This window comes from Aethalodelphis obliquidens, unplaced genomic scaffold, assembly GCF_003676395.1.
Source record: "Aethalodelphis obliquidens isolate GAN/ISIS:26980383/991018 unplaced genomic scaffold, ASM367639v1 scaffold58, whole genome shotgun sequence".
Taxonomy (NCBI): Eukaryota; Metazoa; Chordata; class Mammalia; order Artiodactyla; family Delphinidae; genus Aethalodelphis; species Aethalodelphis obliquidens.
Genome location: NW_020838002.1, coordinates 8,964,691 through 8,991,513, shown reverse-complemented (window position 1 = coordinate 8,991,513; position 26,823 = coordinate 8,964,691). Strand labels below are relative to the sequence as shown.

Below are 26,823 nucleotides of genomic sequence, written 5' to 3'. Positions count from 1 at the left end.
AGAAAGAGAAAAACAAATACTGTATGCTAACACATGTATATGGAATCTAAAAAAAAAAAAATGGTACTGATGAACCTAGTTGCAGGGCAGGAATAAAGAAGTAGACATACAGAATGGACCTGATGACACGGGGCGGGAGGGCAAAGCTGGGGCAAAGTGAGAGTAGCATCGACATACATACACTACCGAATGTAAAATAGTTGGCTGGTGGGAAGCAGCAGCATAGCACAGAGAGACTGGCTTGGTGCTTTGCAATGACCTAGAGGGGTGGGATAGGAAGGATGGGAGAGAGGCTCAAGAGGGAGGGGATATGGGGACATGTGTATGCATATGGCTGATTCGCTTTGTTGTGCAACAGAAACTAACAATTATACTCCAATAAAGATTTAAAAAAAAAGATTATCAACCTCATTAGTTACCACAGAGATAACAATTAAAATTCACGAGAACAACACACAGGCACCATAACGACTAAAACTTAAAAAGACTTGAATATCAAGTGATAACAAGAATGCTGGGGGCTTCCCTGGTGGTGCTGTGGTTAAGAATCTGCCTGCCAATGCAGGGGACAAGGGTTCAAGCCCTGGTCCGGGAAGATCCCACATGCCGCAGAGCAACTAAGCCCGTGTGCCACAACTACTGAGCCTGCGCTCTAGAGCCCACGTGCCACAACTACTGAAGCCTGCGCACCTACAGCCTGTGCTCCACAACAACAGAAGCCACCACAATGAGAAGCCCGCACACTGCAACAAAGAGTAGACCCCACTCGCCACAACTAGAGAAAGCCCGCGAGCAGCAACAAAGACCCAACGCAGGCAAAAATAAAATATAAATTAAATTAATAAATTTAAAAAAAAAGAATGTTGAACAATGTAACTTCCATATACTACTGGATGTAGAGTCGGGGCAGGGGGGATGAATAAATTGGTTCAACCATTTTGGAAAACGTTGGCAGTATCCACTATAGTTCAACATATGCATACACTATGACCAGCAATTCCATTCCTAGATCTATATCTAATAGAAAGGGTTTACCTATCTGTACCAGAATGAACAAGAATGTTCATAATAGCTTTAATAACCAAAATTAGAAACCACCCAAACGTCTAACAATTGTAGAATAAAATAATAAATTATGGTATATAATTTATTATATACCACAGAATACAGCAATAAGAACTACTGCTATATACAACACAAATTAATCTGAGAAATATGTTAAGTAAAAGCTGACAGACACAAGAGTACAGATATAATTCCATTTCTATAAAGAAGCAAAACTCATCAATGGTGACAGAGGGAGGATAGCTACTACCTGTGGAGAGAGAGAATAGTGACAGGAAAAGAACATGAGAAGTGCCACTGGGGTGTTGGCTATGTCCTATTTTTCATCTAGTGGTAGTTACACGAGTGTGTTTACTTTGTGAAAATTCATCAAGCTATACACATAGAATTTGTGCATTTTTCTGCATTTAGGTTATATTTTTAAAGAATTTACTTAAAAATGTAAAGAGAGCATCAGAATACAACCCAGATTTACCCCATCTGATCCTTGAAGAGACTACTCTAAACAACTCTAACTCACAATTATATTAAAATTCAAGTGTATTGAAAACTGATTTTTACAAAGGCACAAAGTCAATGCAGCAGACAAAGGGTAGCCTTTTCAATAAATGTTGATGAAAAATTAGATATTCATAGGCAAAATAAACGAACTTGGATCCACATCTCACACCGTATATAAAAATTACTCTTTAGACTTAAAAGTAAAACCTAAAACTATACTTGATTAAAAAAAGAAGCTTGTACTCAAGAATATATAAAGAAATCCCAAACTTAACAATAAGAAAAAAACAATAAACAGGCAAAAGATTTCAACAGACATTTCATCAAAGAAGATATACAAATGGCTAATAAGCACATGAAAATATGCTCAACATCACAAGTCATCAGGGAAAAGCAAAATAAAACCACAATAAGATACCACTATAAGCTTATTAGAATGGCTAAAAAGATTTACCATACCAAGTGCTGGCAAGGATGCAGAGAAATGGGAACTCTCATACACTGCTGGTGGAAATGTAAAATGGCATAACTACTTTGGGAAACACTTTTGAAGTTTCTTAAAGTTAAACGTAAGTGATCCAGTCATTACACTCCTAGGTATTTACCCAGAAAAGTGAAAGCACATGTCCATAACAACGACTTATACACAAATGTTCACAGCAGCTTTATTTGTAACAACCGGAAACTAGAAACAACTCAAATACACATCAACAGGTGACTGCATAAACAATTTGTAGTATATCCATACAATAGAATATTACTCAGCAATAAAAAAGAACCAACTGTTGATACATGCAACAACATGGATGAATTTTAAAAGAATTATGTTAAGTGAAAGAAGCTAGGCAAAATAAGTATACAAACTGTATTACTTCATTCATATAAACTCTAGAAAATGCAAACTAATCTACAGTGACCGAAAACACTCAGTGGTTGTTTGGGGAGGATAAATTATAAAATGGTGGAAAGGAGGGATAATAAAGGGGCATGAGAAAACTTTTGAAGCTGATGGATATATTCACTATCTTGATGTTAGTGAAAGTTTCAGGGAAATACTCTTATGTCGAACCTTATCAAAATGTACCATTTAAATATATAGAGTCTGTTATGTCAAGAATATTTCAGTAAAGCTGTCTAAAAAAAAATACAGGTTGTACATTAACATTATAAGCCAAGAGTTCTTATATTAATAATTAGCTTAAAAACAATTCCATTCATTCATACAACAAATATTTATCTAGCTCCTACTATATGCCAGGCACTGCTAGGTATGCAATGGCGAGCAAACTGACACAGTTCCTGACCTCATGGAGTATACAGTCTGCTAGGGGAAGCAGAGATTAATAAAAGATGCACACAGACACGTGGATAATACAAATTGTAACAAGTGCTATGAAGGAGAGGTACACAGTGAGATGACAGAATATAATAGGGAAACCAAATGTAGTGTGACGGAAAGATCAGTATGGCTGCCTTAAAGAAGTGATACCTAAGCTGAGAGCTAAAGGAAGAGCAGGACAAGTTGAAGATGAAATTTTCCTCAGAAGAGACACTAACACAAGCAAAGGCTCTGAAGGCAGCAGAAAGCATAACCCTTTGAAAGAATGTTCGGAAAGAAAGCCAAAAATGTTAAGGGTCAAAACCGAGTAGACAACACTATTGGTCACCTCTCCGGCATCTATTCCACTTCCTCTTCCTCATTCCTAAAAGAATCACACTTCGGTTCAAGCAGCTACCATCCTCCACATAGTCATGTGCTTTAGAGGAAGACAACTCGATCCTTGATTTTAGGAAGTGGATACTGTTTAGACTTAAGCCAGTCATGGCAACCTCTTTTCTCCCTGCCAGTGATTAGTTAAGGAATGGCATGAGTGAAAGCAGGAAAGGAGTTATTACACGGTCTAAAGAACAAATGGTAGTTTGTACTAGGGAAGTTACCAATGGAGGTGGAGATTTGCATGGAGGAATAAGAAATACCAAAGTGTACAGGATGTCTCCTAGGTTTCTGGCTTAGGCAAGTAATGGTCAATCTTTTCCATACAGTCAAAGCAAAAGAAATATTCTTTAAATTTATAGTCTTATGTTATTGATAATACATTCTCTTAAATAAATCTAGTAAGAACATCTAAGGATCATATTTGAAACATACCTCATTCTCATATAGGATACTGGTCTTGGAAGTCTAGGCAAACTTATCAAGAGTGAATGAGGCTAATTAGATTTTGCCTTACAATACAAATCAAAATGTTTTATAAAATTCTGACATATAATTAATACTGCTTACGAATAACATCAATTTCTGAATATCAGTTATTTTGCCTTGCTTCCTCAAAAATGATTTAAACTAGCAAGATGTCTGAATCAGTTAAAAGTGAGGCCAAGAATAAAATATTCCAAGGATTTCTGACCACTCTATGCATTATTCAAAATAATTCCAGAGAAATTAGGTGGAAATACATAACCAATTATGCTAACCAAATTTATCTACATTAGGTCTCATAACAGCAATAATTAAGACCCCTATTACAGATACCAAAAGACCCAGACAAAATATAAACTACCTTGACAAGTTGACAAAGTGCCATTTCTTTCAGAAGTTGGTATACTTGGACTGTTGAAATGATATGAAGTTCCCTGGTTCACGTCATTGTTTGTAAAATTCTTTGAATGGCATGTACAACAACACGACAATGGTACTTCAGCTTTTTTACTTAAGCCTTCGTTCACTGGCTTCCCTAAAAATGAAATAACCTCTATTTATAATATTTCTAATTAAAAAAACACTAATATTCCTCTTCAGCTAGGGTGTGCAACCACCTTATTTTTTGCCCAGGATTGGGAGGTTTCCCAGGATTCAGAATTTCAGTTCTAAAACCAGGAAAGTACCTGGCAAATCTGGACAAGTTGGTCACCCATCCTGCAGCATCAAATTAGGACAGGTGAGAAACACTTATGCCAGAAACATTTATAGAGAAGTTATCAACAATTTATATGATTTACAATAATCTAATAACAGTCAAAGATTAATAATGTAACAGAGGCACAACCACTCGAGTATTCATTTATATTGAGATATATTAAAATACCAAGTATACCTAAAGTATATTCTTAATTATTTATACTCTTAATTACTGCTATTTCCCTAAATGAAAAATTTGAAAGTTCAATATAAAATAATAACGTAAACACATAACGTTAAATTATTCCCACATTATACTTCTATTTCAAAAAACATGTTTCATGATATCATTTCTGATACATGTATCAAAATACATTTTAAAGTCAATATTCAAATTAAACAGGTAATTTTCAATACTTAAATATAATACAAAATTGTAATAGTTCTTCGTGTGCCTACATCGTATAAATATACAATTCATAGATATATAAAAGCTGAATAATTTATTTTATTTTCTATAAACAGTACTGACATTATTTTCCCATCTGCACTACATAAATACTACTAATTTTATTTTCCAGAGTCTCCCACTAAAAATTTATTAACAGATAATCTCATTTTCCCCAAACATAAACATCAATAAGAAACAAAATGGACAACCAAAAGCTTATAAAATATTTACTCTTTATTTTTAATAGTCTTACCAGTAACACAACTATTTCTTTTCAAAAAACATATATATGTGTGTACATGTATATATACACACATACATACATACACATATACACCCATGGTTAACTTTAAAATCTCCTAATACTTTAGGACAGAGTCATCTAATTATGTAACTAAAATGTGACCAATATTGTATTTCAGATTCATTATGTATATTAGATAGTCTTTCACAAAAGTAACTAGACATTTGCTAGCCAATAAAGCTATGGGAAATAATATGAATTAATAAAAACAATATTACAATAAACTTCTGCTTATCTGGCATCCAAACAAGTAGAAAGGTCAACTAGAATTTTTCTTTTTTATGTATTCCATTTTCTAATGTTGTGAGATAAGCAGCTATATTAAAGGATTTACTCAAAAAAAGCAATTATTTGTATTGATATGCTATATAATCATGACAGCCCCATCTCTTGCAACTTTTATATAAAAATTATCATCTAATTATTTTCATAATCAGTATTATGAAAAATAATAAAAATAAAATCCTAGATTCTTATATACATGCTGAATCATCAAATAAAGGACTATCTTATGTTCAAAATTATTTTAGGATTAACTGAACATATTTTGCTATATTGAAACTCTTTTGGAAGATATATAACTGATTATAAAGAAATATCTTAAAAGAGAATATTTAAATTAGCTAGAACATGGCTGAATCATTCTGGGTAAAAAGTACTTTATTAGATTTTTTTTTCAGGTCCCAATAAGCAACCTGAAGCCATCAACCAACTACTTACCACTAAGAGATTGCTGCCATGCTAAAGCAGAGCAAAGTAAGGCTAAGCTTTTCCCACTCCCTGTGGGGCTCTCCAACAAACAATGCTGCTTACTATTTAATCCTCTGACAATCTATGGACACAAAAACAATTTTAAAAACTCAACAACTTATCTCATTAAAGTCTCTCTCCATACAACAACAAGAAGTAAAGTTGCATGCACTTCAGGGAACAGAGCAATAGCAGAAAGGAGAACTAGAATTTAGTTAAATCTAGACTTTATTCCTTTGTATCTCTCCCTAAAATTCTGTTAGATTTAAACCATACCAAGCACAAAAGAAATGAAAAGCAATTTGTGCCTTACTTATGCAAGCACCATCATTTCTGTAAAACTAGAATACACTAATATCTTTGATGAAAACTTAATGGAGGATACTGTTGGTGGGAGTGTTACAACCACTCTGTATAGAAATTATCAATTTCTAGTAAAGTTAAAGATACTGAACTCCAGCAATCCAGTCCTATGTAAACACCCAAAACCTTTCCCACAGGAACACAAGGAAACATGTATAAGAAAGTTCATAGCAGCACTGTTTATAATTGCAAAATAATGTAAACAACCCAAATGTCTATCAAGAGGAAAATGGGCAAATATAAAATTCTGGTATATTCATACAATGGAATACCATACAGCAGTGAAAATGAGTTATCAGTCAATAGGGCTACATCTTAAAAATAATGTTAGACAAGGGAACAAGGTCGTGAGGAAAGGAGGGCTTGGTGTGCTGCTGCCATTTCTTCCGCCTTCAGTCTCTGCACCTTCCACAGGCTTCCAACAGCACTACGCTGGGACAGAGCATCTGGAGGTTCACAACCTCTGTGGTCCATAGGAGCCACTATGAGGAGGGTCCAGGGAAGAATTTACCATTTTCAGTGGAAAACAAGGGGCGATTACTAGTTACAATGACTTTGTACTTCTGATCTGGATTTGTTTCTCCTTTCTTTATAGTAAGACACCAACTGCTCAAAAACTAATCCATGAAACAAATATGAAGAGGAGCATTTTAAGAGGTGCAATCTCTCTGAAAAAAGTATCCAACTCTTGAACGCAACATACTAGGTACGTCTATAAAAAAACTTATGGCATAAATCCTTAAAAAATAATAATAAGAAGAAGAATATTAAGTAAAAAAAAAAAAAATCAAGTTCTCCAGAAAGATAAGTATAATATCATATCATTGTGCAAAGTTATAAAAATGTAAAGTATACACTATATTGTTTATGGATACATACATACGCAATAAAAGTATAAAAACATGGCTAGGAAAGAAAAATAACAAATTCAGGATATTAGTTATCTTGTTACTCATAAACAAGGTATAAAGTAAATAAGGCAAAATATTAAGATTTAACAAAGCTGGTAAGTTGGTTTACTCGTTTGTATATTAATTTTCTATATGATTGAAATATCTCAAAAAAATTATGGTGAAAAGTATAGTAGTCTGTGTAAAAGATAGTAAATACTTTCTATTTCAAAGTAATTCAGTAAAGTAAACAGAAGTTCTAAATGAGTTGAGAACATTTTTCAGGATGTTCTCCTTTACCTCCTAATCATAGACATATACAGTTTAGCAGCAATCAGTATTACTTTTCCAAAGGTTAGATGTTCTTCAATGAACCCAGCAAATATTTTCAATCCATTTACTATCTGAGAAAATGTAGTCACAGACTCAATGTATGTTATGAATTATAAGCATCTGTATCTTAATAAAGACTTAAAATAACTGCTGAACAATACTTACAGAATTCATCATAGCAAGCTGTGATGGATAAGCTTTACAAGGAAAGTTAATCTTCACCCCACCAATTGTATACTCAGAACATACTGAAGACATCATGTTTTACTATTTACTTCAGATTCCTAACTGCAACAGAAATCAAAGTCAATACTGAAACAAAGCCATTCAAAGAAAAACAGATACCTAAGACTAGGAAAGAAGTCTAGAAACAAAAATTGGAATTAATAAATGTATAAACAAAACAAATGGAAGTAAAAGGATTTCCTACTCTTATAAATCACAGTGGTTGAGAGCATGTCTTGGAATCTAACAAATCTGGATCTGTAACCTTATTCTGCCAAAGCTGTGGACCAGGAGTTAGGAAACAGTTTCTACATCAGGTTTTGACAACAACTCAGATATGTTACCCTGATCATGTCTCTTCACTTCTCTAGACTGAGATCCTTATCTGTAAAAATCCATAATTTAAAAATTGTTGTAAGGAACAAAGCGCCTTGGCACATGATAGGTGCTCAATAATTCTTACTTAAAGGTCAGTAGGGTATAATGGAAGGAAGATGGACTTTGAAGTAAGGCAAGCCTAAATTTGAATTCCACTGTGAATCTCACAGAGCCTGTTTCTTCATCTGTGAAATAGAGATATCCACCTGATAGGGTTTTTATGAAAATTAGCCAGGCACTGACTTAAGAATTAAATAAGGTAATGTACAGAATGTGCCTCAACTCCAGCATGTGATACAGAGGAAATGATCTACTTTAATCCCCACCTCTTGTAAACCACCTTTTCTTAACCTAGGATCCACAGATGTAATTGAAAGACTGTGATCTCTTGATACTGCATGCAGAAATTTCTGTGTATGACTGCATTTTTCTAGAGAGAAAGTCCAAAGATTTCTCATACCCAGAAATATATCCTAAGGAAATAACTGAAAACTGAGGGAAGATGACATACACTGTTATCAACTGAAAAATTATTTGCAATGGTGATAAAAAGGTAAATTCGATCTGGGGATGGAGAGATGGTTAAAATACCAACTCAACAGATGATGAAGCCAATAACAACCATCACCAAAGTTTATGTGTTCCCAAAGAAGTTAAGAACCACTATTCTAAGGTCTTTTCCAGTTCTAACATTTAGTGTTTCTGTGAAGCTCTGAGGATGAAATTTGGTGGAATCTCACCCCTAAATCTAAACCAACAGCTCAAGGCTGGCCTAGTAACTCAGATACAACCTAGAAACCAATCGCCCCCCCCCCCCGCGCCCCAGTTGCGGCTACACTCATCTCAAAATGGGGAAGCTTCCCCACACACTGAATAAAGGACAAACCAAGATCAGGCTCCCGCCGTCGCCCCCTCCTGCCCCGAGGTAACGCGGGGCCCGGGGCTAATAACAGGCCTCTGTTCCAAGGAGGTAAGCTGCAGTCTCCCCGCTCCCCAGGTTTTCTTCCTCACATTCCCTCCTCCCTCAGCAAGCTGGAACCCCCGAGGCCCTGGTGATCCAGTCAACCGACGGGCCTGCAAAGCGGGTGGACGAAAGCAGAAGGCACTCTCCTGGCCGAGTTCGCGCCCTTCCCGCCAGACAGACTTGCCCGCCCTGAGGAAAACCCAAACAACGCCTACTGCACTCCCACTCACGGGAGAAAAGGAAGCTGAAAACTGCGAGCAACCACAGCGGAGCCCTGGTAGAGAAGAAAGGTCCTAGCCCCTCTTCCTCACCTGGCTGCGACTCCCGGGCCCGGTCGCGGGCTTGCGTCCGCTTTACCTTTTCGGCCCTTCAGCTCTCATCAGTCACTTCCACAACACCCGCGCAGACGAATTCCCGCCTCCCACCCCCTCGACTCCCAGCACCAATCACCGGGCGAGCTCAGACAACCAATCCCCGCCAAGACGAGAAACCAAGCAACCAATCCCGGCTCGAGGTCAGGGGGCGCCCAACGGAAGCCCCCGCAGTAAGGAAGGGCCCAAGCTACTTGGCGGCACCGGAAGGCGAGTGCCTCGAGAGTGATGGACTTCCGCAGAGCCCAGGGATTTAAAACTAAAAGAGCGTCCTCCGTTGGACTTTTTGAAACCGGTGATTTAATCCGTGCCTCAGTTTTCTTGGAAACTCTTAAGTCTCACATTTAAGGTCTGTAGACCGACGAAGAGGAAACACCCTTAAGCCGCGCCGAGTTCTCTCAGCATTCCTCAGGGGCACCCGATTCAAACTTCTGAACTTTCCGGAAGCCAGAGTATCAAAAAGACCCAGGAGGAAATTGCCAGACTGCTGAGCCAAATTAGGCGAAAAGGTTCGATGACAGCTGGCTACAGAATCTCCTGACAGTCAAGGCTTTCTCAGATACCACGTTCAACCAGAGAAACGCTCTCGAGGTCTCCAGTACCTCCTTTAAGGCTTGTCAGCCTTCTGTGCCTCCTAAAACCAATTTATTCTTTGCCAAGGACACTTCAGTTTCCTCAAAGGTACGGAGTTAACCATGATGTCGCGAAACTGTTGGGTTTTTTTTTAAACTCTAGCCTAAACTTGGCTCAAATACTAGTGCCCCCCCAAAAGCAAAACCTGAGACAGTTTCTCACATCCCGAGAAACCAGTTTGGGACAGAGATTTGCTGCAGGTCGGAGCAGCAAAAGGCGAGTTGATTTGTTTGCCTCACTTTGTTTTACTATATCTTCCCAAAATGACAAAACGTACAATCATAAAAATAAATTCTACCCTTTAATTTAGTAATCTCAGGCTCAGAAATTTACCCTAAAGAAGTAATCTAAAAGTAAGAAAAAGTAGTAGTACCTCAGTTGATAATAGTGCCCATTCTGTTCGGAAAAAAATCATTAACTTCCCAGTCTAGTAGTAATAGGGAGATGGTTATATCAATTCAGTCATTCTGGAGCCAACAGAATAATTATAAAAACCAAACAACTTGCAAAAAATTTCCATATAAAGTTAAGTGAAAAAAAAGCAGATGCCAAACTGGGTATTATGGAATTCCATTATGTGAAAATACATATGCATAAGCAAAGATGAAGGGAAAGTACAAAAAAATGAAATACTGGTAAGACAGTGCTATGGAAGATAATTTATAAAAATAAATCCTTAAAAATACCTTCAAATTATTATTCTGCTTTTACAATTTTTTTTAAACATCAAAATCTTTTAAGTAACTGCTCCAGGGTAACTACTCTGATTTTCCTCTCCTGAATTCCTAAGGCTCTCAACCGACTCTCACCTTGTATTGCCTTTTGATGTATGTAGCGTAACAAAAAGGGATACACATAGTTTCTGGAGCCAGAAAGTCCTGGATTCCAGTCCCTTGAACTGTTCCTTTCAGGTTAACAGTGGTGAAATGAAACACAAAAAGCTACAAGTTCATTTGATAAAGAATATGAATGTTTATAAACCAATATTCAAAATAGCTGCACACATCTGTTTTTCACTTGAAAAAAAAATCACATTGTGACAAATGTTATAACCTTAACTTAAAATACATGAATATTAACATTTACTAATATATTTACACATTTTATTTACATCATCAACAAACGTGATGAAAAACAGCATATGTTATTATTTTAACACAGCAGGTTTTGACCAGTCTTTGAAAATTGATCCAGGAATGTGCACAGCATTTAGTTAGAAAACCTTTTCTGAATTCCTAGAGGTTACCTACTCACACAAGATATTCCAAAGCCTCAGTTTAAACAAAACAAAACAGGAGCAGTTGTACTTAATTTTAAAAGACTACAAAACTGCCTTGTTTAAAAATATGAAAATTCTTATAGTTTGTTTTTAAGTGTACGCTTTTATTTTTTGCATCAAAATTACTTAATTGAACTTTAAGCATCTAATAAAAGTTATAAATACTCTCATCATTGATACTGTGCACTTCATGATTTGAAACAGATACAAATTAGTTCTTATACCCTTATGAGGTAGGGCCAGCAGTAATCCCATTTTACACAGAAGGAAAATAAGATGTGACTATTTGCTAGTGAAAAGGTTGAAATTAAATTTTTTTTCTTAAAAACCACACTTTCTTATTAGCCTGCCTTATTTCTTTTATAAGTGAAGAGGTCTGTTTCAAGTGGGGTGGGAAGGGGGCGTTCATTCAGGTATATCTCAGAAAGCAAAGAGAAGTACCTTCTACACTGGATACTTCATTAAGAATAAAAATGAGGGGCTTCCCTGGTGGTGCAGTGGTTGAGAGTCCGCCTGCCGATGCAGGGGACACAGGTTCATGCCCCGGCCTGGGAAGATCCCACATGCCGCGGAGCAGCTGGGCCCGTGAGCCATGGCCGCTGAGCCTGCACATCTGGAGCCTGTGCTCCACAATGGGAGAGGCCACAACAGTGAGAGGCCCACGTACCGCCAAAAAAAAAAAAAAAAAAAAGAAAGAAAAAAAAATGAGGATTATGGGTTATCTGAATGCATCTACCTAATCAATGGACATTCCTAAAAGAGGACTGCAAAATCCTTCCACAACACAGTATTTTCCCCTTTTTAATTTTTCCTGTGGTCCAAACACTGTATATATTTTTGTACTTCAAAATCTAGAATTATGATGTGAATTATAATCCTAATGACAAACCAAGAACTCTTTAATCCAGTGGGTTTTATTGCTCTAAACTTTAGATACCAAAGTATTTCCCCCCTCTGACCATTATAAAAATAAACTTTAAAAAAACTAAATGAGACATCCTTTCAGGTTCTTCTCTGCACAAAGATGTTTCTGTAAACACTTTTAAACCAGTATCTTAAAATTCCAAATTATTCAAGTATCTCTTTAAACATATGGCTTCACATATTAGTAAAAATTGAAGCAAATATGTAAAATCTTAAAATCCTCATCTGTAATTCCATGAAAATCATTCACAAAAAGCTACTTGCCTTTTTTAAAGCCTTCTCAATACTATTTCTTGAGAAAAGGAATTCCATCTTGCATTACTCTTACTTGCATTGCAAGTTTAGAGGTTTCTATTTGGGTATCTAAACTCCTAATTTTTCCTGAATTCTCCCTTCCCTTTTTCTCCCTCTCATCATTGCATCAATATACTCTGTTACTAGCTGACAGGTAAATACTAGGGCTACCCACAGACTTATTTTTATAAGAAATTAAATCAAAGGCATGGCAGTTTTTTTTCACTTCAAAAGCTTAATACAAGGCCATATTCACTTTCCAGTAATGAGTTTCTTAAATGTGTTCCCAACAGAAAAAGCTCAGCTGCTACAAAAAACATACCAGCAAAGTAGATCCAAAGAACTGCCAATCAAATACAAGCAAGCATAATTCTCAAGAGAGTTCTAAATTGTATTCATGTTGAATTGAATCGTTTTAGTGATTCCAAGACGTTACTGTTCCCATTCAGTTTAGTTGTTATAAGATGCAAATTCATGTTGGGTATATGCAGCAAAACAGCTTCATTTTTTTGTTTTAAGTTTTTTTTGTTTTTGTTTTTCTTAAATTCCACTAACACTCATGTTTATTATTTCAATTATTGTGCTTTCAATACAATGACAGAGCTGTACATCAGGATCCATGCTTCCAGTGTCCCTAGGTCCATTTTTGTAAGATGGATCTTTACAGATTCCAGACCATCCAGTTGGTTTCTCCTTTATTTGTTGAAGGCCTAAAAACATAAGGAAAAATAAATAAGGCAAGAAATCTGGAAAGGATTTGGGCCTTTCTGTTTGAGATATTAAAACAACTCTTGAAAATAAGTTACTACTTACGCGTAATAATCGGATCGATGTCTCTTGTCTGAGTGGCAACATCAGAGGCACAGACTTGCCCTATTTGGATCAACAAAGACATAATATCCTCATACAGTGGAGGAAATGCTCGACAAAAAGAGACCAAACTTGGCAGAGTTGGCATGAAAAAAGCGTATCGCTTAGCCTGTGTTAAAACTGTTAGAAAGAAATAAAACAGAATTTTTCATTTTACAGATACAAATTCAACATACATGACCTATACAATATACTAAGCACCATGCTCTGTGCTGAGGATACTAAGTTTTCTAAGACATGGCCAGCCCCTGCCTTCAGGGAGCTCATAATCTAGTAGTCAGCCATCATCCAACACATAAATGCTTATGTCCAAACACTGTGATAGGTGCACTTCATGCATTGTTTCATTTAATTCCCACAATCTTATGAATGAAAAAAGTATTTCTATGATACTATTTAATATATGAGGAAACTCTTAAATAAACCTTAGAGAGATTAAGAAGCTTCTTCAACTCCAGTTAGCAGTGGAGTTGGGATAGAACTCAGGCAGTGTAAGATCTTAACCACTGCAAATAATTATAACATGAAGTGAATACGATGGAAAGATAAATGAATAGATTATTATGGGAGCACTAAGAATATGAAATTGACTAAGCCATAACTTTTAAAGGTTGAATTATAGTTCATATCTTTTAGTTGATTTTCATACCATTTTACTTAACAACCTAGAAGGTGGTTAAAATGTTAGGGTATGTTTTAGAACTTAAGGAAACAACTTATATATTTATCTCTTATTTATACAGATGATTATATTTTTCTTGAATTCTAAGCATTTGTAATAGATTGTAACTTGTTTTCTATTGACATAATTATATTCAGAAGGTAGACTTGATTTCCATTTGTAAAATGTGGAATGCTTAGTATATTTACTATAAATCTATATACAGTCATTCACAAAAATGAAAGATACAATTTGCCTACCTACTCATCTCCTCTACACTATACATCACATTTGTCATAGGAAAATTTTCAAAAAGAATAATTCAAAAGATGGCATAACTATTAGTGACACAGAAAACATGGTGTCACTAAAGTCAGAAAAAATATGTACTACTTTATGTTAGAAATTTTTGTTATTGATGTCGGTTGGCTACACACCTGTTAGCAGAGTTCCCATGACATTGACAGCTAAACGAGCCACACTGAGTGACTTTGGTAATGCATACTGGATACACAAGTGAGAAAGCAACTGGATAGCAAATATCTGTAACACAAAATCCAAATATTACATGTTTTTGAAGAAGGTCTTTAAGTATTAAAAATTGTAAAATGTTTTATATAACTAGAAGATTAAAGGGAGATCAAAATTCTCCTAAAGTTCCAAAATGCTCATTACCTGTTTTTCAAGTTCTGGCTGTGCAATAAGCTCAGGTATGAAATCCAGACAGATGTGCATAGATGGAATACCTGCGACTGTCAGAGGCAAAAGTTCACATGGATAACCCTATCTCAACAAGAAAGGGGGGAAAAGTTAGAAATAAAATAGCTGCAAGTCAAATACAGATAAAAATATAAAGGAAGGTTTCACTTCCTTTATGTAACAGTTGCTCAGAAAGCTACAATGCCCTACATGTTTCCTGGCATTTCACCTCTCTGATGCACTAAAATACAAATAAATTCTATGAACACTTTATTAGGCTGAAATCAAATTTTAAAAATCTGGATTTTTCTCCATATTGCAAAGGACCATGATCATTTGCGTGACCTCCAGTTTCTAAATGATTCCTATTAATTTAGTACTTCAGAACTACCCCCAAAATAAAGTTCAACCATAAAGAATCATTCTTTGAAACCAGACCTGAAAGTGAACAAGCTTAGCAATGTTGGGATCCGCAATGTACATTTGGTGCAACAGACAACAGATAAGGCACTGAACTTCTCGAAGGTTACAGAGCAAATTGTCTTCTCCTTCCTCCATTCCCTTAGTTGGAGTGCTGGCAGTAATAACGCTTTGAACATTCCTTAGCAAGCTGTCTGGATTAACACGCTTTGCCTTCTCATCTTCAGTAGGTAAGCAAATCTCCAAGAGAATCTGGACAGCTGCACTATCCTACAAGCAAATAAAACACAGTGAATTTAAGAAGTTTCTGAGAAGTTTGTTTGAAAACCAAATTTGATTTTGTTTTCACATGAACACATGTGATAAAAATAACTGTTTCTTTAAGAACAAAAAGCAAAGAGGTACTTCTAAGAGAAAGAGTGAACAATCTATAGGCCAGTGGTTCTCATCTTTTTCAGGGCCATGAACCCTCTTAAGAATCTGAAGAAAACTGTATACCCTCTCAGCATAAAAATTAACATATGTAAACACAGCAACATATGGCATAATTTCAGAGTGGTCACACACCTCTAAGGCAGATACATGAACTCGAGTTTAAGAACATCTACTACAAGAGTATTCGATTCGGTGTCATCCAAAACAGGCCCTAGGGCAAAAAATGACTTCTACTGGAATCTCCTTTCCTTCCTCTTAAATTCCTACTTCTCCCAGGATCCTATCTTGTATTCCCCTCTTTTTCTCACCTCTGAAGATGGTGGTTAATAATTAATGCCTAAAAGTCACTCCCCAAAGCTCTTTTTCCTTTTAATTTTAAGATAGGCTCTTTAAGGCTCTGGAAAGATTCTGCCTTACCATCCATTCCAACTGTACAACTCATTATTGCTCAGTCTACAAGCTTGAGTGCCATTTCATAGAAAAGTAGTTTCTTGAGGGGTGATCTACTTAATGCCCCTGCCTATAAAGGAGAGCTATAATCACTTGCATCTAGCAGGAAGAAGGAAAAAGAAAATGAATACATAATATGCATCTCTGAAAGACTGCCACTGCCTGGGATAGAAGAAAACAATTACTCCATCTACCTGTTTAATAACTTAATTATAAACTAAGGTTAGCCTTACATTATAATCATTTATAAAGTAAACTTTATAATCATTCTTGACGGGTTTTCGGTTGTTACTGTTTTATGTTTGTTTTTTTATAGACTCTGGAGCCAGCCTCCCCCAGCTTGAATCCCAGCTTCCCCACTTACTAAATGTATAACCTTGAGCAAGTCACTTAACCTCTCTGGATCTCGTTTTCCTAATCTGTAAAAATGGAGATAATACTCCATACCTCATAGGTTGGTTGTAAAGAGTAAATGAGTTAATATACATAAAAAATTCAGAATAGCATCCACCATATAATAAGCATTATATAAATGGTAGCTATTACCATCCTCAAGCCCTTATCTGAAACTCTGAGGGTCAGATTTATTTTAGAACTCAGATTTTTTTTTTCTGTAATATTATATAACACCTCCAGCAGAGACTAAGGCAGTACATTGTAATCAAATGTATTAATATTTCTGCAACAAAACATACCAACATTCATATTAAGTGGGGGAAAGGCCATAAATAGCTTCACATCAATCCAGGTCAAGTTTTGACACAAACAAGGTCATATCAGGTCAGGTTTTTCTGCCAACTGAATTACCAAAAAAAATGCCTCAGTTTTCATAGCTTTTTGGATTTCTGTATTACAGATAAGGGATTGTGGACCTATATTATTACTCTAATTCCCCTTATTGCCAATGAAAAGATTTCAGAAAATATATTTCAAACTAAGAAAACATTTCTACTTTGAAGACCTCAAACTGCTTAACATTCAATCATCTCGCATGTCCTGCATTAGTCCAAAATTACTACCTAAGGCTGCAGTAAATTCTATATTGTTATAAAACTTTTCTAAATACAAACTTTAACTACTTGTGTTGTTATAGTATTTATCACTGCCTGACATTTTATTTTATATATATATATATACACACACACACACACACACACTTCTTGTCTGTCTCCACCATTTGATTTTTTTTCCATTTGATTTTAAGAAACAAAAGTCTTATATTTTGTTAAAATATAAATCTCACTAAAATGGCTATTAAATAAAGCCATGAAGATTATTCCTGATTTTAATAATTCAGAAGCAAAGGTAACACCATTATAATATACCTTCTGTAATAAAAGGAATGTATAATATGTCACCATTTTATGTAGAAGGCCATCTATTTAAATGATTATATTAACAGGAAAGCCCTTGGCCTTTTTGATTAATTTTACTTTATTACCTGAGCAGCCAGTAATGCATTTTTCAATTCCTCTCTGGTAACTTCTGGGCCATCAGTCTGTCCAACTAAACCTATTGTATTATTCTGAGAAAGCCTATCTTGCTCTGCTGTTTCCTTCAGATGAGCACTAAGGTAGGCTTTGGATGCCAGAAGATATCCATTCAACATATGTAGAGTAATATCCATCAGTGGGGGGCATCTAAACACAGAAAGAAGAAAAATATGTGAGAAAAAATATAAATTTATAAATTAGTCAGAACATGGTCAATCAATTTGAATAATTAGAAAAACCTGAACAGTACCTGAAAACATTAAAAAAGTAGAAAGTTAACACTTTTCCCACCAAAATATTCATTCTCAAAAATGAAAGCTTAATATATATATAATTCTCTGTATTTCAAGACTGTATGAATAGTATTATCTATTTCATCTTATCAACTAAAATCAAATGTAATATATACCCTAGAAAAAAGGCATTCCTTTTTACAAAAAAATGGCACTACCATTAAATCTCTTAGATATGAGCCTGCAAGGCAGCTGTCCTCAAAGGCAAATAGTCTAGGGACTTCCCTGGTGGTCCAGTGGTTAAGACTCCACTCTCCCAATGCAGGGGGCATGGGTTTCGATCCCTGGTCAGGGAACTAAGATCCCACATGCCCCATAGCACAGTCAAGACAAAACAAAACAAAACAAAAAACGAATAGAGTTATTCATTCCTCAAAAATTGTTATAAATTAAATTTAAATGAGATAATAGATGTAAGAATTAAATGTAAAAAAGGAAACCAAAACAGATAAATCAGTAACCACTAAAATATTAAAAGCCAAGCCCTTAGAAAAACCTGACAATGCCACTTCCCAGCCTATCACAGACTGAGTATGTGTGCATAAACAGGCAGTACAGCTTTGGTTTTAACTATGAAACACTAGAAATGTCAATACTTTTTCTGAAATGTTCAAATTTTCTACAGTAAACATGCATGTATTAATAGTGGAAAAAAAGAAACATGTCAATGGTTAAATAAACCATGGCAATATTCCCAAAAATGAAGATAAGAATCACCTGGAGTATGTATTAAAAAAAAAAATCCTAAACTCCACCAGACATTCTGGATCAGAGTTTGTAGAGGCCTGTATAGATGGAATACTATGTAGCAGTTAAAACAATGAGATGGAACTATGCATACCAATATGGAAAACATGTTCAGAATGGTAAGTTTTTTTAAAAAAAGAACAAAATAGAGCCTACCAAAAACCACTTACGTTTTTTAACACCACCCAAAACAAAAAAGTAAATATTTGTTTATAAATTTGTAAATACATAGAAAATGAAGCTACATACACACCATTATGACAATAAAGTTTCCTCTGGAGATGGAACTGGGATTGGTCAATAGTTCAAAGAGGAACTTTGCTTTAAAAATGGCAGCAGGGTAGATACGAGAGAACAAGACTTTTCACTGTACACCTTTTCCTTGTTAATCTTCTTGTTTGTGCACTTATTAATGTATATAATGAAAACTTTCATGCACACATAAAAAAGGGAATATTATAATGAACCTCTAAGAACTCATCACCCAGCAGCAACAGTTATCGACACATCGCTAGTCTTATTTCACCCATACCCCACCATCCACTTTCCCACCATCACCACTGGTTAGTTCAAAGCAAATCCAAAATGTCATATCTTTTCATATTGTTTGACATTTTTAAAAACCACCTAAATGATCACTTAGAAAAAATCAAATTTTAAAAAAGAACAAAATTAAAGGCAAAACAATAGAACAATAAAAGAAAAAACTGCACTCTATATACAAAAAGCTGATATCCTTTATACGTAAAAAGCTCTTTAAATCAAAAAAGGTAAGCATTCTAATAGAAAACTAGGCTAAATGTAAAGAAGAAATACCAATAACCAATAAGTATATTAAAATATTCAATCTAAGAAAAATATAAATTAAAGTGGGAATCTATTTTTCACTTATCAAATTGGAAAAATTATATAAAACTGTATAGGAAAGTGTACAATATCAAACATCACTATAGGAATGTCAACAGGTTCAGCCATTCTGAGTGGCAGAATGAAAACATGAATCAAAGGACTTAAAAATGAGCATGTTCCTTTTGCCTCAATAATTCCATTTTTAGGGCTTCCCTGGTGGCGCAGTGGTTGGGGGTCCCCCTGCCGATGCAGGGGGCATGGGTTCGTGCCCCGGTCTGGGAGGATCCCACGTGCCGCGGAGCGGCTGGGCCCGTGAGCCATGGCCGCTGGGCCTGCGCGTCCGGAGCCTGTGCTCCGCGGTTGGGAGAGGCCACAACAGTGAGAGGCCCGCGTAAAAAGAAAAAAATAAAAATAAAAAAATAATTCCATTTTTAATAATCATTTCTAAGGAAATACTCAGTACACAATAGTTACCACAAAACTATCAATAATAACAAAAAATGGAAATAAAATATCCAACAATAGGGAACTGAATTAAGCATAGCATATCTATGTGGAATACTACGTAGCCAATTAACATAAGAAGATCTATTAACATGAGAAAAGGTTCACAAGTTGTTAAGTGAAAGATCTAGGCTACAAAAACATTTCATACATTATGATAGCATAACTTAACAGCCTCCTGAACAACTGCGGGTGATTTAGGTGAAAGGTTACCTACTTAAGTGGATTTTTAACACTGATAAATTGTTTTAGAAATGGCTCTTCTCTAGAAATGTTATTTACTGTTGTTTTCTTTTTATTAAATAGATACTTAATGTCATTTATACTGTTTATTCTTCTGGTTCCTCTTCCCTCCGAGACCTTGATCTCACCAAACCATATTTGGCTGATTCTGCAGATTTTGCCACTTCAAGAATTTCATCCCCAGGGTTAAAGGCAGATGAGTATATTACTGTATCCTAGTTAGTCTTCTTTACTCCAGTTTCTTTCCCCTCTGACCTATCTAGTGTGAACCTTCTCTTTGTAAGTTACCACCTAAATGACCTCTTCAGCCTAACATTCAAGGCCCTCCATAGCCTGACCTTAACCTAACATTCCAACTCTAAAGTGTGTTCTCAAAAACTAAGCCTTCCACTCAAGGCTTTTTCACTCTTGCTTTTACACCTCTGCTCACACTATTCTTTTTCTCACAATACCTTCTCTGACCTCTTACGCCCCATCATTACAGTATCTGTTCATCTAAACCCTACTTCTATACTTCAAAATACTACTCAAAGTCTCACTTCCTCCTGAAACTTTCAACACCATTCATTTACTGTACCATTCATCTGCATATGACCATATTATTTAACTTTTCAGGTATTTATCTTATTTCCCGATACAAGTGATAATCACTTTAAAGGCAGACCCCTCAACTTGTATATCTTTGTTACTATTTAGCTTAGCAACTAGAAATTCAAATATTAATGATGTGAATTAATTAATCCCACCTCTTGAGGTGAAGCTACTTCAAAGCAACTGATTAAGTTAAGCAATTAGCAAGGAAGTATAGACAAATGTGGAATCAATAAAGCTAACATCACAATTAAGGATTCCAAAAGGATCACAATTTTAATGCATGTAATGATTTCATAATAAACCGGTTTTTTTAAAGCTTTTTTCAACAATGCTATGAGAAATGGTATCATTTTTCACTATCTTGACTCTGAGAGAAAGAACACTATTGAGGGCTGCCAAAACCAAAGATGACATTTTGTTAAGGCTAGGTTTATTAATCACATATTAAACTGAAGTTCATGAATACAGACAACCAAAAAAAACACAAAAACCTCACAGGTCATACTGCCAAGTTATGCAAGAACACGAAGATATAAGTTTAAACTGAATTTCTTCAATTTCCTTTGACTCTCCAAAGCATAACTCTATAGTAAAAATGAACTCAAATGACACATACCTGTACACCCTCTGATCACATCTTAGCACAATGAGAGGATCTATCATCAGATCATTCTGAGTATACTTTTGCTGTCGTACAAACTTTACTGATGGTTGAAGTGCATTAACTGTCATTACCCACAGCCTGATGAGAAAATAATCATATGTTCAAAAACAGCTATATCATAATTGAAACCTGTAGCCACCATCCAGTTCCTTTTATCTTAGAAAGATATAGTCAGGAAAAAAATTAGAGAACAGGTGTAAATGAACTTGGAAAAATTAAAAACTATAGAAATCTAACCTATTATTATGTTTCTAAAACAAATGAAGATAAAACAATAAACAAAAGTAGTTTCAAAAATCTTCACAGTTGTAAGGGAATAATCATGGCATATAAAATCAGAATTTGAATTAAAACCTAAGTTATACCACTTGCTGTATGACTCTGTGTAAGTCATGGAACCTCTCTGAACTGTTTCCTCCTCTGTAAAATATGACTATAATACCTGTAAATGAAATGATATCCACCAAAGCACTTTGAAACTGTAACTGGCCCCATAAATTATTGTTCTACATTTATCATCACAGAATCTAAATATGAGATGCCACTTTGAGATTAAACATCAATAGACTATAAAAGTGGTTACTAACCTGACTACACATCAGAATTACTGAAGAATATGCCAATATGTAGGGTATCTGACCTCTTACAGTGAAGCCCAGGAGTCCATCAACCCCACCTCACACACAGAGCTTGCCCACTCTTAAATGAGTGGATAGCCAACAATCATCAGACATTTAAAGAAAGTTTCTACTTTGAAAAAGATTAAAATATACAAACAGAAAGAAAGGAATGCCAAAGAAACAATATAGAGATGAGAAGAAAAAAAAATTCTTAAACCTATAATTAATTTCCTTAAAGGACAAAATATTTCGTATATGAAACAAGAATAGGAGGCATTTATAGATTCTCAGATAAGAAAGAGCTCTTAGAAATTAAGACTATAACAGAAATATTTTAAATTCAAAGGAAAGATCAGAAGATAACAGACAAAATATCCAGAAAATGTACATAAAAGAGAAATTTAAAAATAGAGGAGAAAGAAGGAGAAAATCAGAGTAAGTTCAAGAGGTTTAAAATCCAAATTGCAAAAAATTCCAGAAAACAGAGGGAAAGAAATTACTGAAGAAAAAAAAAATACAAGAAACTGTCCTAGAAGTGAAGACATCAGATTAGTCCCCCGACAAAAAAAAAGGCCAACCAAGTGCCCAGCACCATGAATTAAAAAAGACCCAAACCAAAATGTATCATCATGAAATTTCAGAAACAATGAAAAAGAACCTAAAACCTTTAAGAGAAAAAACAATGGTCACATACAAAGGATTGGGAATTGGTATAAGATTAGATTACTCAAAAGTAATCAGGAAAGCTCTAATTACTTCAATAGAATAAAGCTTTCAAATTGCTAAGAGGAAAAGTAAGCTAGAATTCTACACCTAGCCTAATATCAATCACGTGAGGGGAAGAATAAAAACCTTTTCACATATGAAAGCCTCAAAAAAAAAAATATTTCCCAAACATCTTTCCCAGGAAGCAACTTGAGCGTTAGTTCCACTCACTTAAATAAGGAACTAAATCAAGAAAGACAAAAACATGGACTCAAACCAAGAGACAAAGCAATTCCAGATGGCTACTGTGAATGTCCCAGATTGCAACATAAGGGTGGAAAGATCTGAAAGGAAGGTTTCCAAGGAAAAATGTTACTAATATGTTACCTGATGTGTTAACAATTAATGTAAATTTCCACTCAATAATAGAGTTTGAGAGTGAATTGGTTATTGATACAAAGAAAACAAAAAACCTGAACAAATGTTAAAGAGGCAAACAACTCAGGGTGTGTATGTGGGGTATGAAGGAGGGCAGTTGTTTAAGAAAGAAATTGTAATCAAAGGATATCATATATATCAACATAAATAACACTTATGTAGTCATAATAATATGCACACTGAATATTTCTTTAACCAAAAATTCTGATATAACTGTTGGGAGAAATGGAGGAAGGGAGAATATATGGAAGAAGAGGGACTCACAGGGGAAGCAAGTAAGAGTGCTAAATCTTCATCTTGTATGAAGGATTTTGTAGGAAGTCAAAAGATAATTTCTAAATTGGAAAGTCAGGAAATCATAGTAATTATAAGCATATGATTGAGATACATGGTGGGACATAAATGCCAGAATTAAAAGATAAAGGAGCTAAGAATAATTGTCTCTGAGGATCAATAGTCTAAAATGGGAAGGTGGGGGCTGACCTTATACACTATTTAACTTACGTGCATTTATTAATTTGATATAAGTAAAAATCAAACTTAAAAAGTATAAATATTCTCAGACCTACTGAATCAGAATCTCAGGTAAGTCCAGCCCAGTATTGTTTCTAGAGCAGACCAAGTGTTTTTGATGCAATCTATGGAACAGCAGAGACCCATTTGACTAAAGACAAATCCAGCGTTCCACTGTGATTTAATTGGCATGGGTTACAACTTGGGGATCAGGAGTTTTAAAAGCTCTCCAGGTGATTTTAATGTACAGCAAAATTTGGAGCCACTGCAATGATGCAAGACACAATGGTAATCTAAATCACAATTAGCCACAAATGACTCTACATGAGAACTCCCTTTTAAAGAACTTTCCCAAGTTGGAAATACTTCAAGGTTTCTCTCTGTTTCTTAAGATAGAGTTTATTCTTTTCCTTAAAGTTATAACAACTCTTTTAATTAGTGGTCTTCAGAAAGGATTTATATTGTCAAAAAGTTTTTTTTAACAATTTTTTTCAACATTTAAGTTTAAGTTATTGTATACAATCACTGCTATACACTTATCTATTACATGTAACAATACACTGAAATTACCTTCTAGGCATCACAGTATTAAGAACCATCCATAGTTTATTGACCGTTTGAAGAATTCGCCTCGGAACCCCTGAATTCAACAGCTGATTCATATTGGATGTTAATACTTCTGCATATGGTATAAGTTCACTGGCAGAGAGTAGAGTCAAGTGTTCTAGAATCTGCATCACTTGTGTGTGACTTACTGGGACAGCTGAAAATGCTAAAAGGAAAACTTTATAGTCATAATCTAAATACTATACAGCTTACCAAATAGGAAGTAATATTGCTCTATCAAACTATAGGCGAAAGAAATCAAGAAAGCAGTATTGCTTTAAAAAAAGTAAAACTTTCCATTCTAATCATAGTTGTGGGTATACTTAAAATTAGGCCCTTAAGAAAAATTCATGTTAAGGTGCAGTTATTTCGTAAAGAACAAAAAATACCTCATTTTAAAAATCACATTAGTGAGAGTGACCCAAAGACAACAATTCACACTGATTTAAAAAATTGACTGGAACATGAAAATATACCGAACTATTGCTCTTGGTATTAACATTCATTTGAAAAATTCAAACTTCTTGACACCTTCCTTCGGGTAGCCCTTTATGGGCTGTAAGCAACTGTTAGTAAAAAATAGCTAGAACCGTCCTCCTTCAATAGAATAGTCACTAACCACTTCTGGCTACTGAGCACTTGAAATGCAGCTAGTCCAAAATGAGATGTGCTGTAAGTATAAAATCCATGGACTCAGTATGAAAAAATAATAAAATATCTAACAGTCTTTTTATACTGATTATGTGATGAAATCATAATATATTAGATATACTGGGTTATACAAAATAGTTATTTAAATTTGCCTTTTTTTAACTTTTTTAATGTGGCAATATATAGAAAGTTTAAAATTGTATGTGTGGCTCACATCATATTTCTATTTTAAAGTGCTGATCTAGCTTATTATCCATTAACAGCAGATACATTGTTCTATTCCACAGTACTTATTTCTGACCAGTTTTAGGACTTTCCTAAAACCACATGACCTGTTTAGTGATATAACGTAGAACCTATGAGGAAACAGATGCAAGCATGTCAGAAAAAAATGGTAAAAAATCCTTTAACTCAAAGAGAATTACTTTAAATATATTCACCAAAACCCTGTTGTATCTCCAGGAAAATTCTGCATGATTTTAAGATTTCCACAGGCCTAACACCTCTGTGTACTACTAAAGGGGTAAAAGGCATACCAATTCATTATACCTTCTTGAAGTTGTTTAGGAGAGTGGTTTTTGGCATTACTAGTCAGGAGCATTCTTCTTAACAGGGCATCAGTCCCTGTGATTTCTTCTTCACAGATCCAATCATCCACAATGCATAAATGTGGGTAGTTAGTTGCAAGGAGACGAAGTAAAGCAGAATGCAACCCTTGAAAATTTAAAAGAAGTCAATTGGATTCTTTATTCTTAAACATCAAAATCTTCTCTCTCTTCTTTCCCCTCTCTCTTCTCCCGTTCATGTACAGCAAGCCAAAGGCATCTGCCCTTCTTATGCATGCATACTACAGCTTAAGAACTTCTGTTCAATAGTTCAGCCAGGGAATCTGCTTAAAGATCGCCAAGTGAATTGATACACAGGAAGCTGGAAGCCACTACTTTTGTCAAAAGTTCTCAAGCTTTCTTCCACCCTATCCCAGCATAAAAGTCTCCCATCAGGAAAATTAGTTTGACATAGCAGTAGTTCAAGAGTTGAGTGGGGAGGAGAAAAAGAGAAGGGAAAAGAATGTTCATTTCAGGGAGATCATATATGGTTTGAAAAAGGCCTCACTCAGAAATTCTGATAGGCTTGGTAATTCCCTGGCGGTCCAGTAGTTAGGATGCCGCACTTCCACTGCAGGGGGCACGGGTTTGATCCCTGGTTGGGGAACTAGGCTCCCGCATGCTGAGCGGCACAGCCAAAACATAAATAAATAAAAATTTTAAAAGATTTTAAAAGAAGAAATTCTGATAGGTTTCTATAGGAGAACATGTCCTCTCCTCCAACCCAGTTGAGAATCATTGCTACAGATGAGTAAAATTAAAGTTGCCCAACTTGAGTACCTAAATTTACACTTTATGTGCATTTCCTCATTTCACCCTGACATTCCTACAAGGTAAGCAATATTGTCTCCATTCTACTATGAAGAAACAGGCTGAAAGATATTTATTAATGTTCCCAAAGTCACACAGCTGTCACCCAACCCAAGCAGTACTGACGATACCCACAAGAGGGTGCATTTGTCTTCTTTTAAGAAGGGTTAAGGAAGCTCAAAAGGATCGGGAAACCTTCCTTTGACTAAATCTAAGTCTTGTTTCTAATCTTTTGCTTACAGCAGTTAGACTACTCATTATTATTATTGTGTAATATTAATAATGAGAAAAATAAATGATGATACTGTAAAAATGCCTATTTAGACATA

At 35.2% G+C, this 26,823-nt stretch overlaps 2 protein-coding genes and 1 pseudogene across 13 annotated transcripts in view; 1 reads left to right on the top strand and 2 right to left on the bottom strand.

Annotated features, from left to right (window-relative positions):
* BRIP1 (BRCA1 interacting DNA helicase 1) overlaps nt 1-9,545 on the bottom strand; it is a 201,000-nt gene extending 191,455 nt beyond the window's left edge. For 5 of the 7 annotated variants that reach the window (XR_003428779.1, XR_003428778.1, XM_027087284.1 and 2 more), the window contains exons 1-4: nt 9,435-9,545; nt 7,722-7,844; nt 5,941-6,052; nt 4,128-4,301 (exon numbers count right to left, since the gene is read on the bottom strand). Coding sequence is in view for 4 of the 7 variants with exons in the window: in XM_027087284.1 (XP_026943085.1) it covers nt 4,128-4,301; nt 5,941-6,052; nt 7,722-7,817 (382 nt within the window). In the remaining 3 variants the exon portion in view is untranslated. Of the gene's footprint in view, nt 1-4,127; nt 4,302-5,940; nt 6,053-7,721; nt 7,845-9,434 lie in introns of those variants that run through there. The other 2 variants (XM_027087282.1, XM_027087285.1) reach the window with 2 other exon arrangements.
* Nucleotides 6,261-7,053, top strand: LOC113609794 (cytochrome c oxidase subunit 7C, mitochondrial pseudogene; annotated as a pseudogene).
* Nucleotides 9,546-12,323: 2,778 nt separating the features above from the next.
* The window catches only part of INTS2 (integrator complex subunit 2), a 51,940-nt gene continuing 37,440 nt past the window's right edge, over nt 12,324-26,823 (bottom strand). For 5 of the 6 annotated variants that reach the window (XM_027087276.1, XM_027087280.1, XM_027087279.1 and 2 more), the window contains exons 17-25: nt 25,629-25,793; nt 24,393-24,594; nt 21,499-21,624; nt 17,601-17,799; nt 15,293-15,544; nt 14,831-14,938; nt 14,593-14,698; nt 13,438-13,614; nt 12,324-13,334 (exon numbers count right to left, since the gene is read on the bottom strand). In XM_027087276.1, coding sequence (XP_026943077.1) covers nt 13,165-13,334; nt 13,438-13,614; nt 14,593-14,698; nt 14,831-14,938; nt 15,293-15,544; nt 17,601-17,799; nt 21,499-21,624; nt 24,393-24,594; nt 25,629-25,793 — 1,505 coding nt within the window. In that variant the 3' untranslated portion in view covers nt 12,324-13,164. The remainder of the gene's footprint in view (nt 13,335-13,437; nt 13,615-14,592; nt 14,699-14,830; nt 14,939-15,292; nt 15,545-17,600; nt 17,800-21,498; nt 21,625-24,392; nt 24,595-25,628; nt 25,794-26,823) is intronic. The other variant, XM_027087281.1, reaches the window with a different exon arrangement.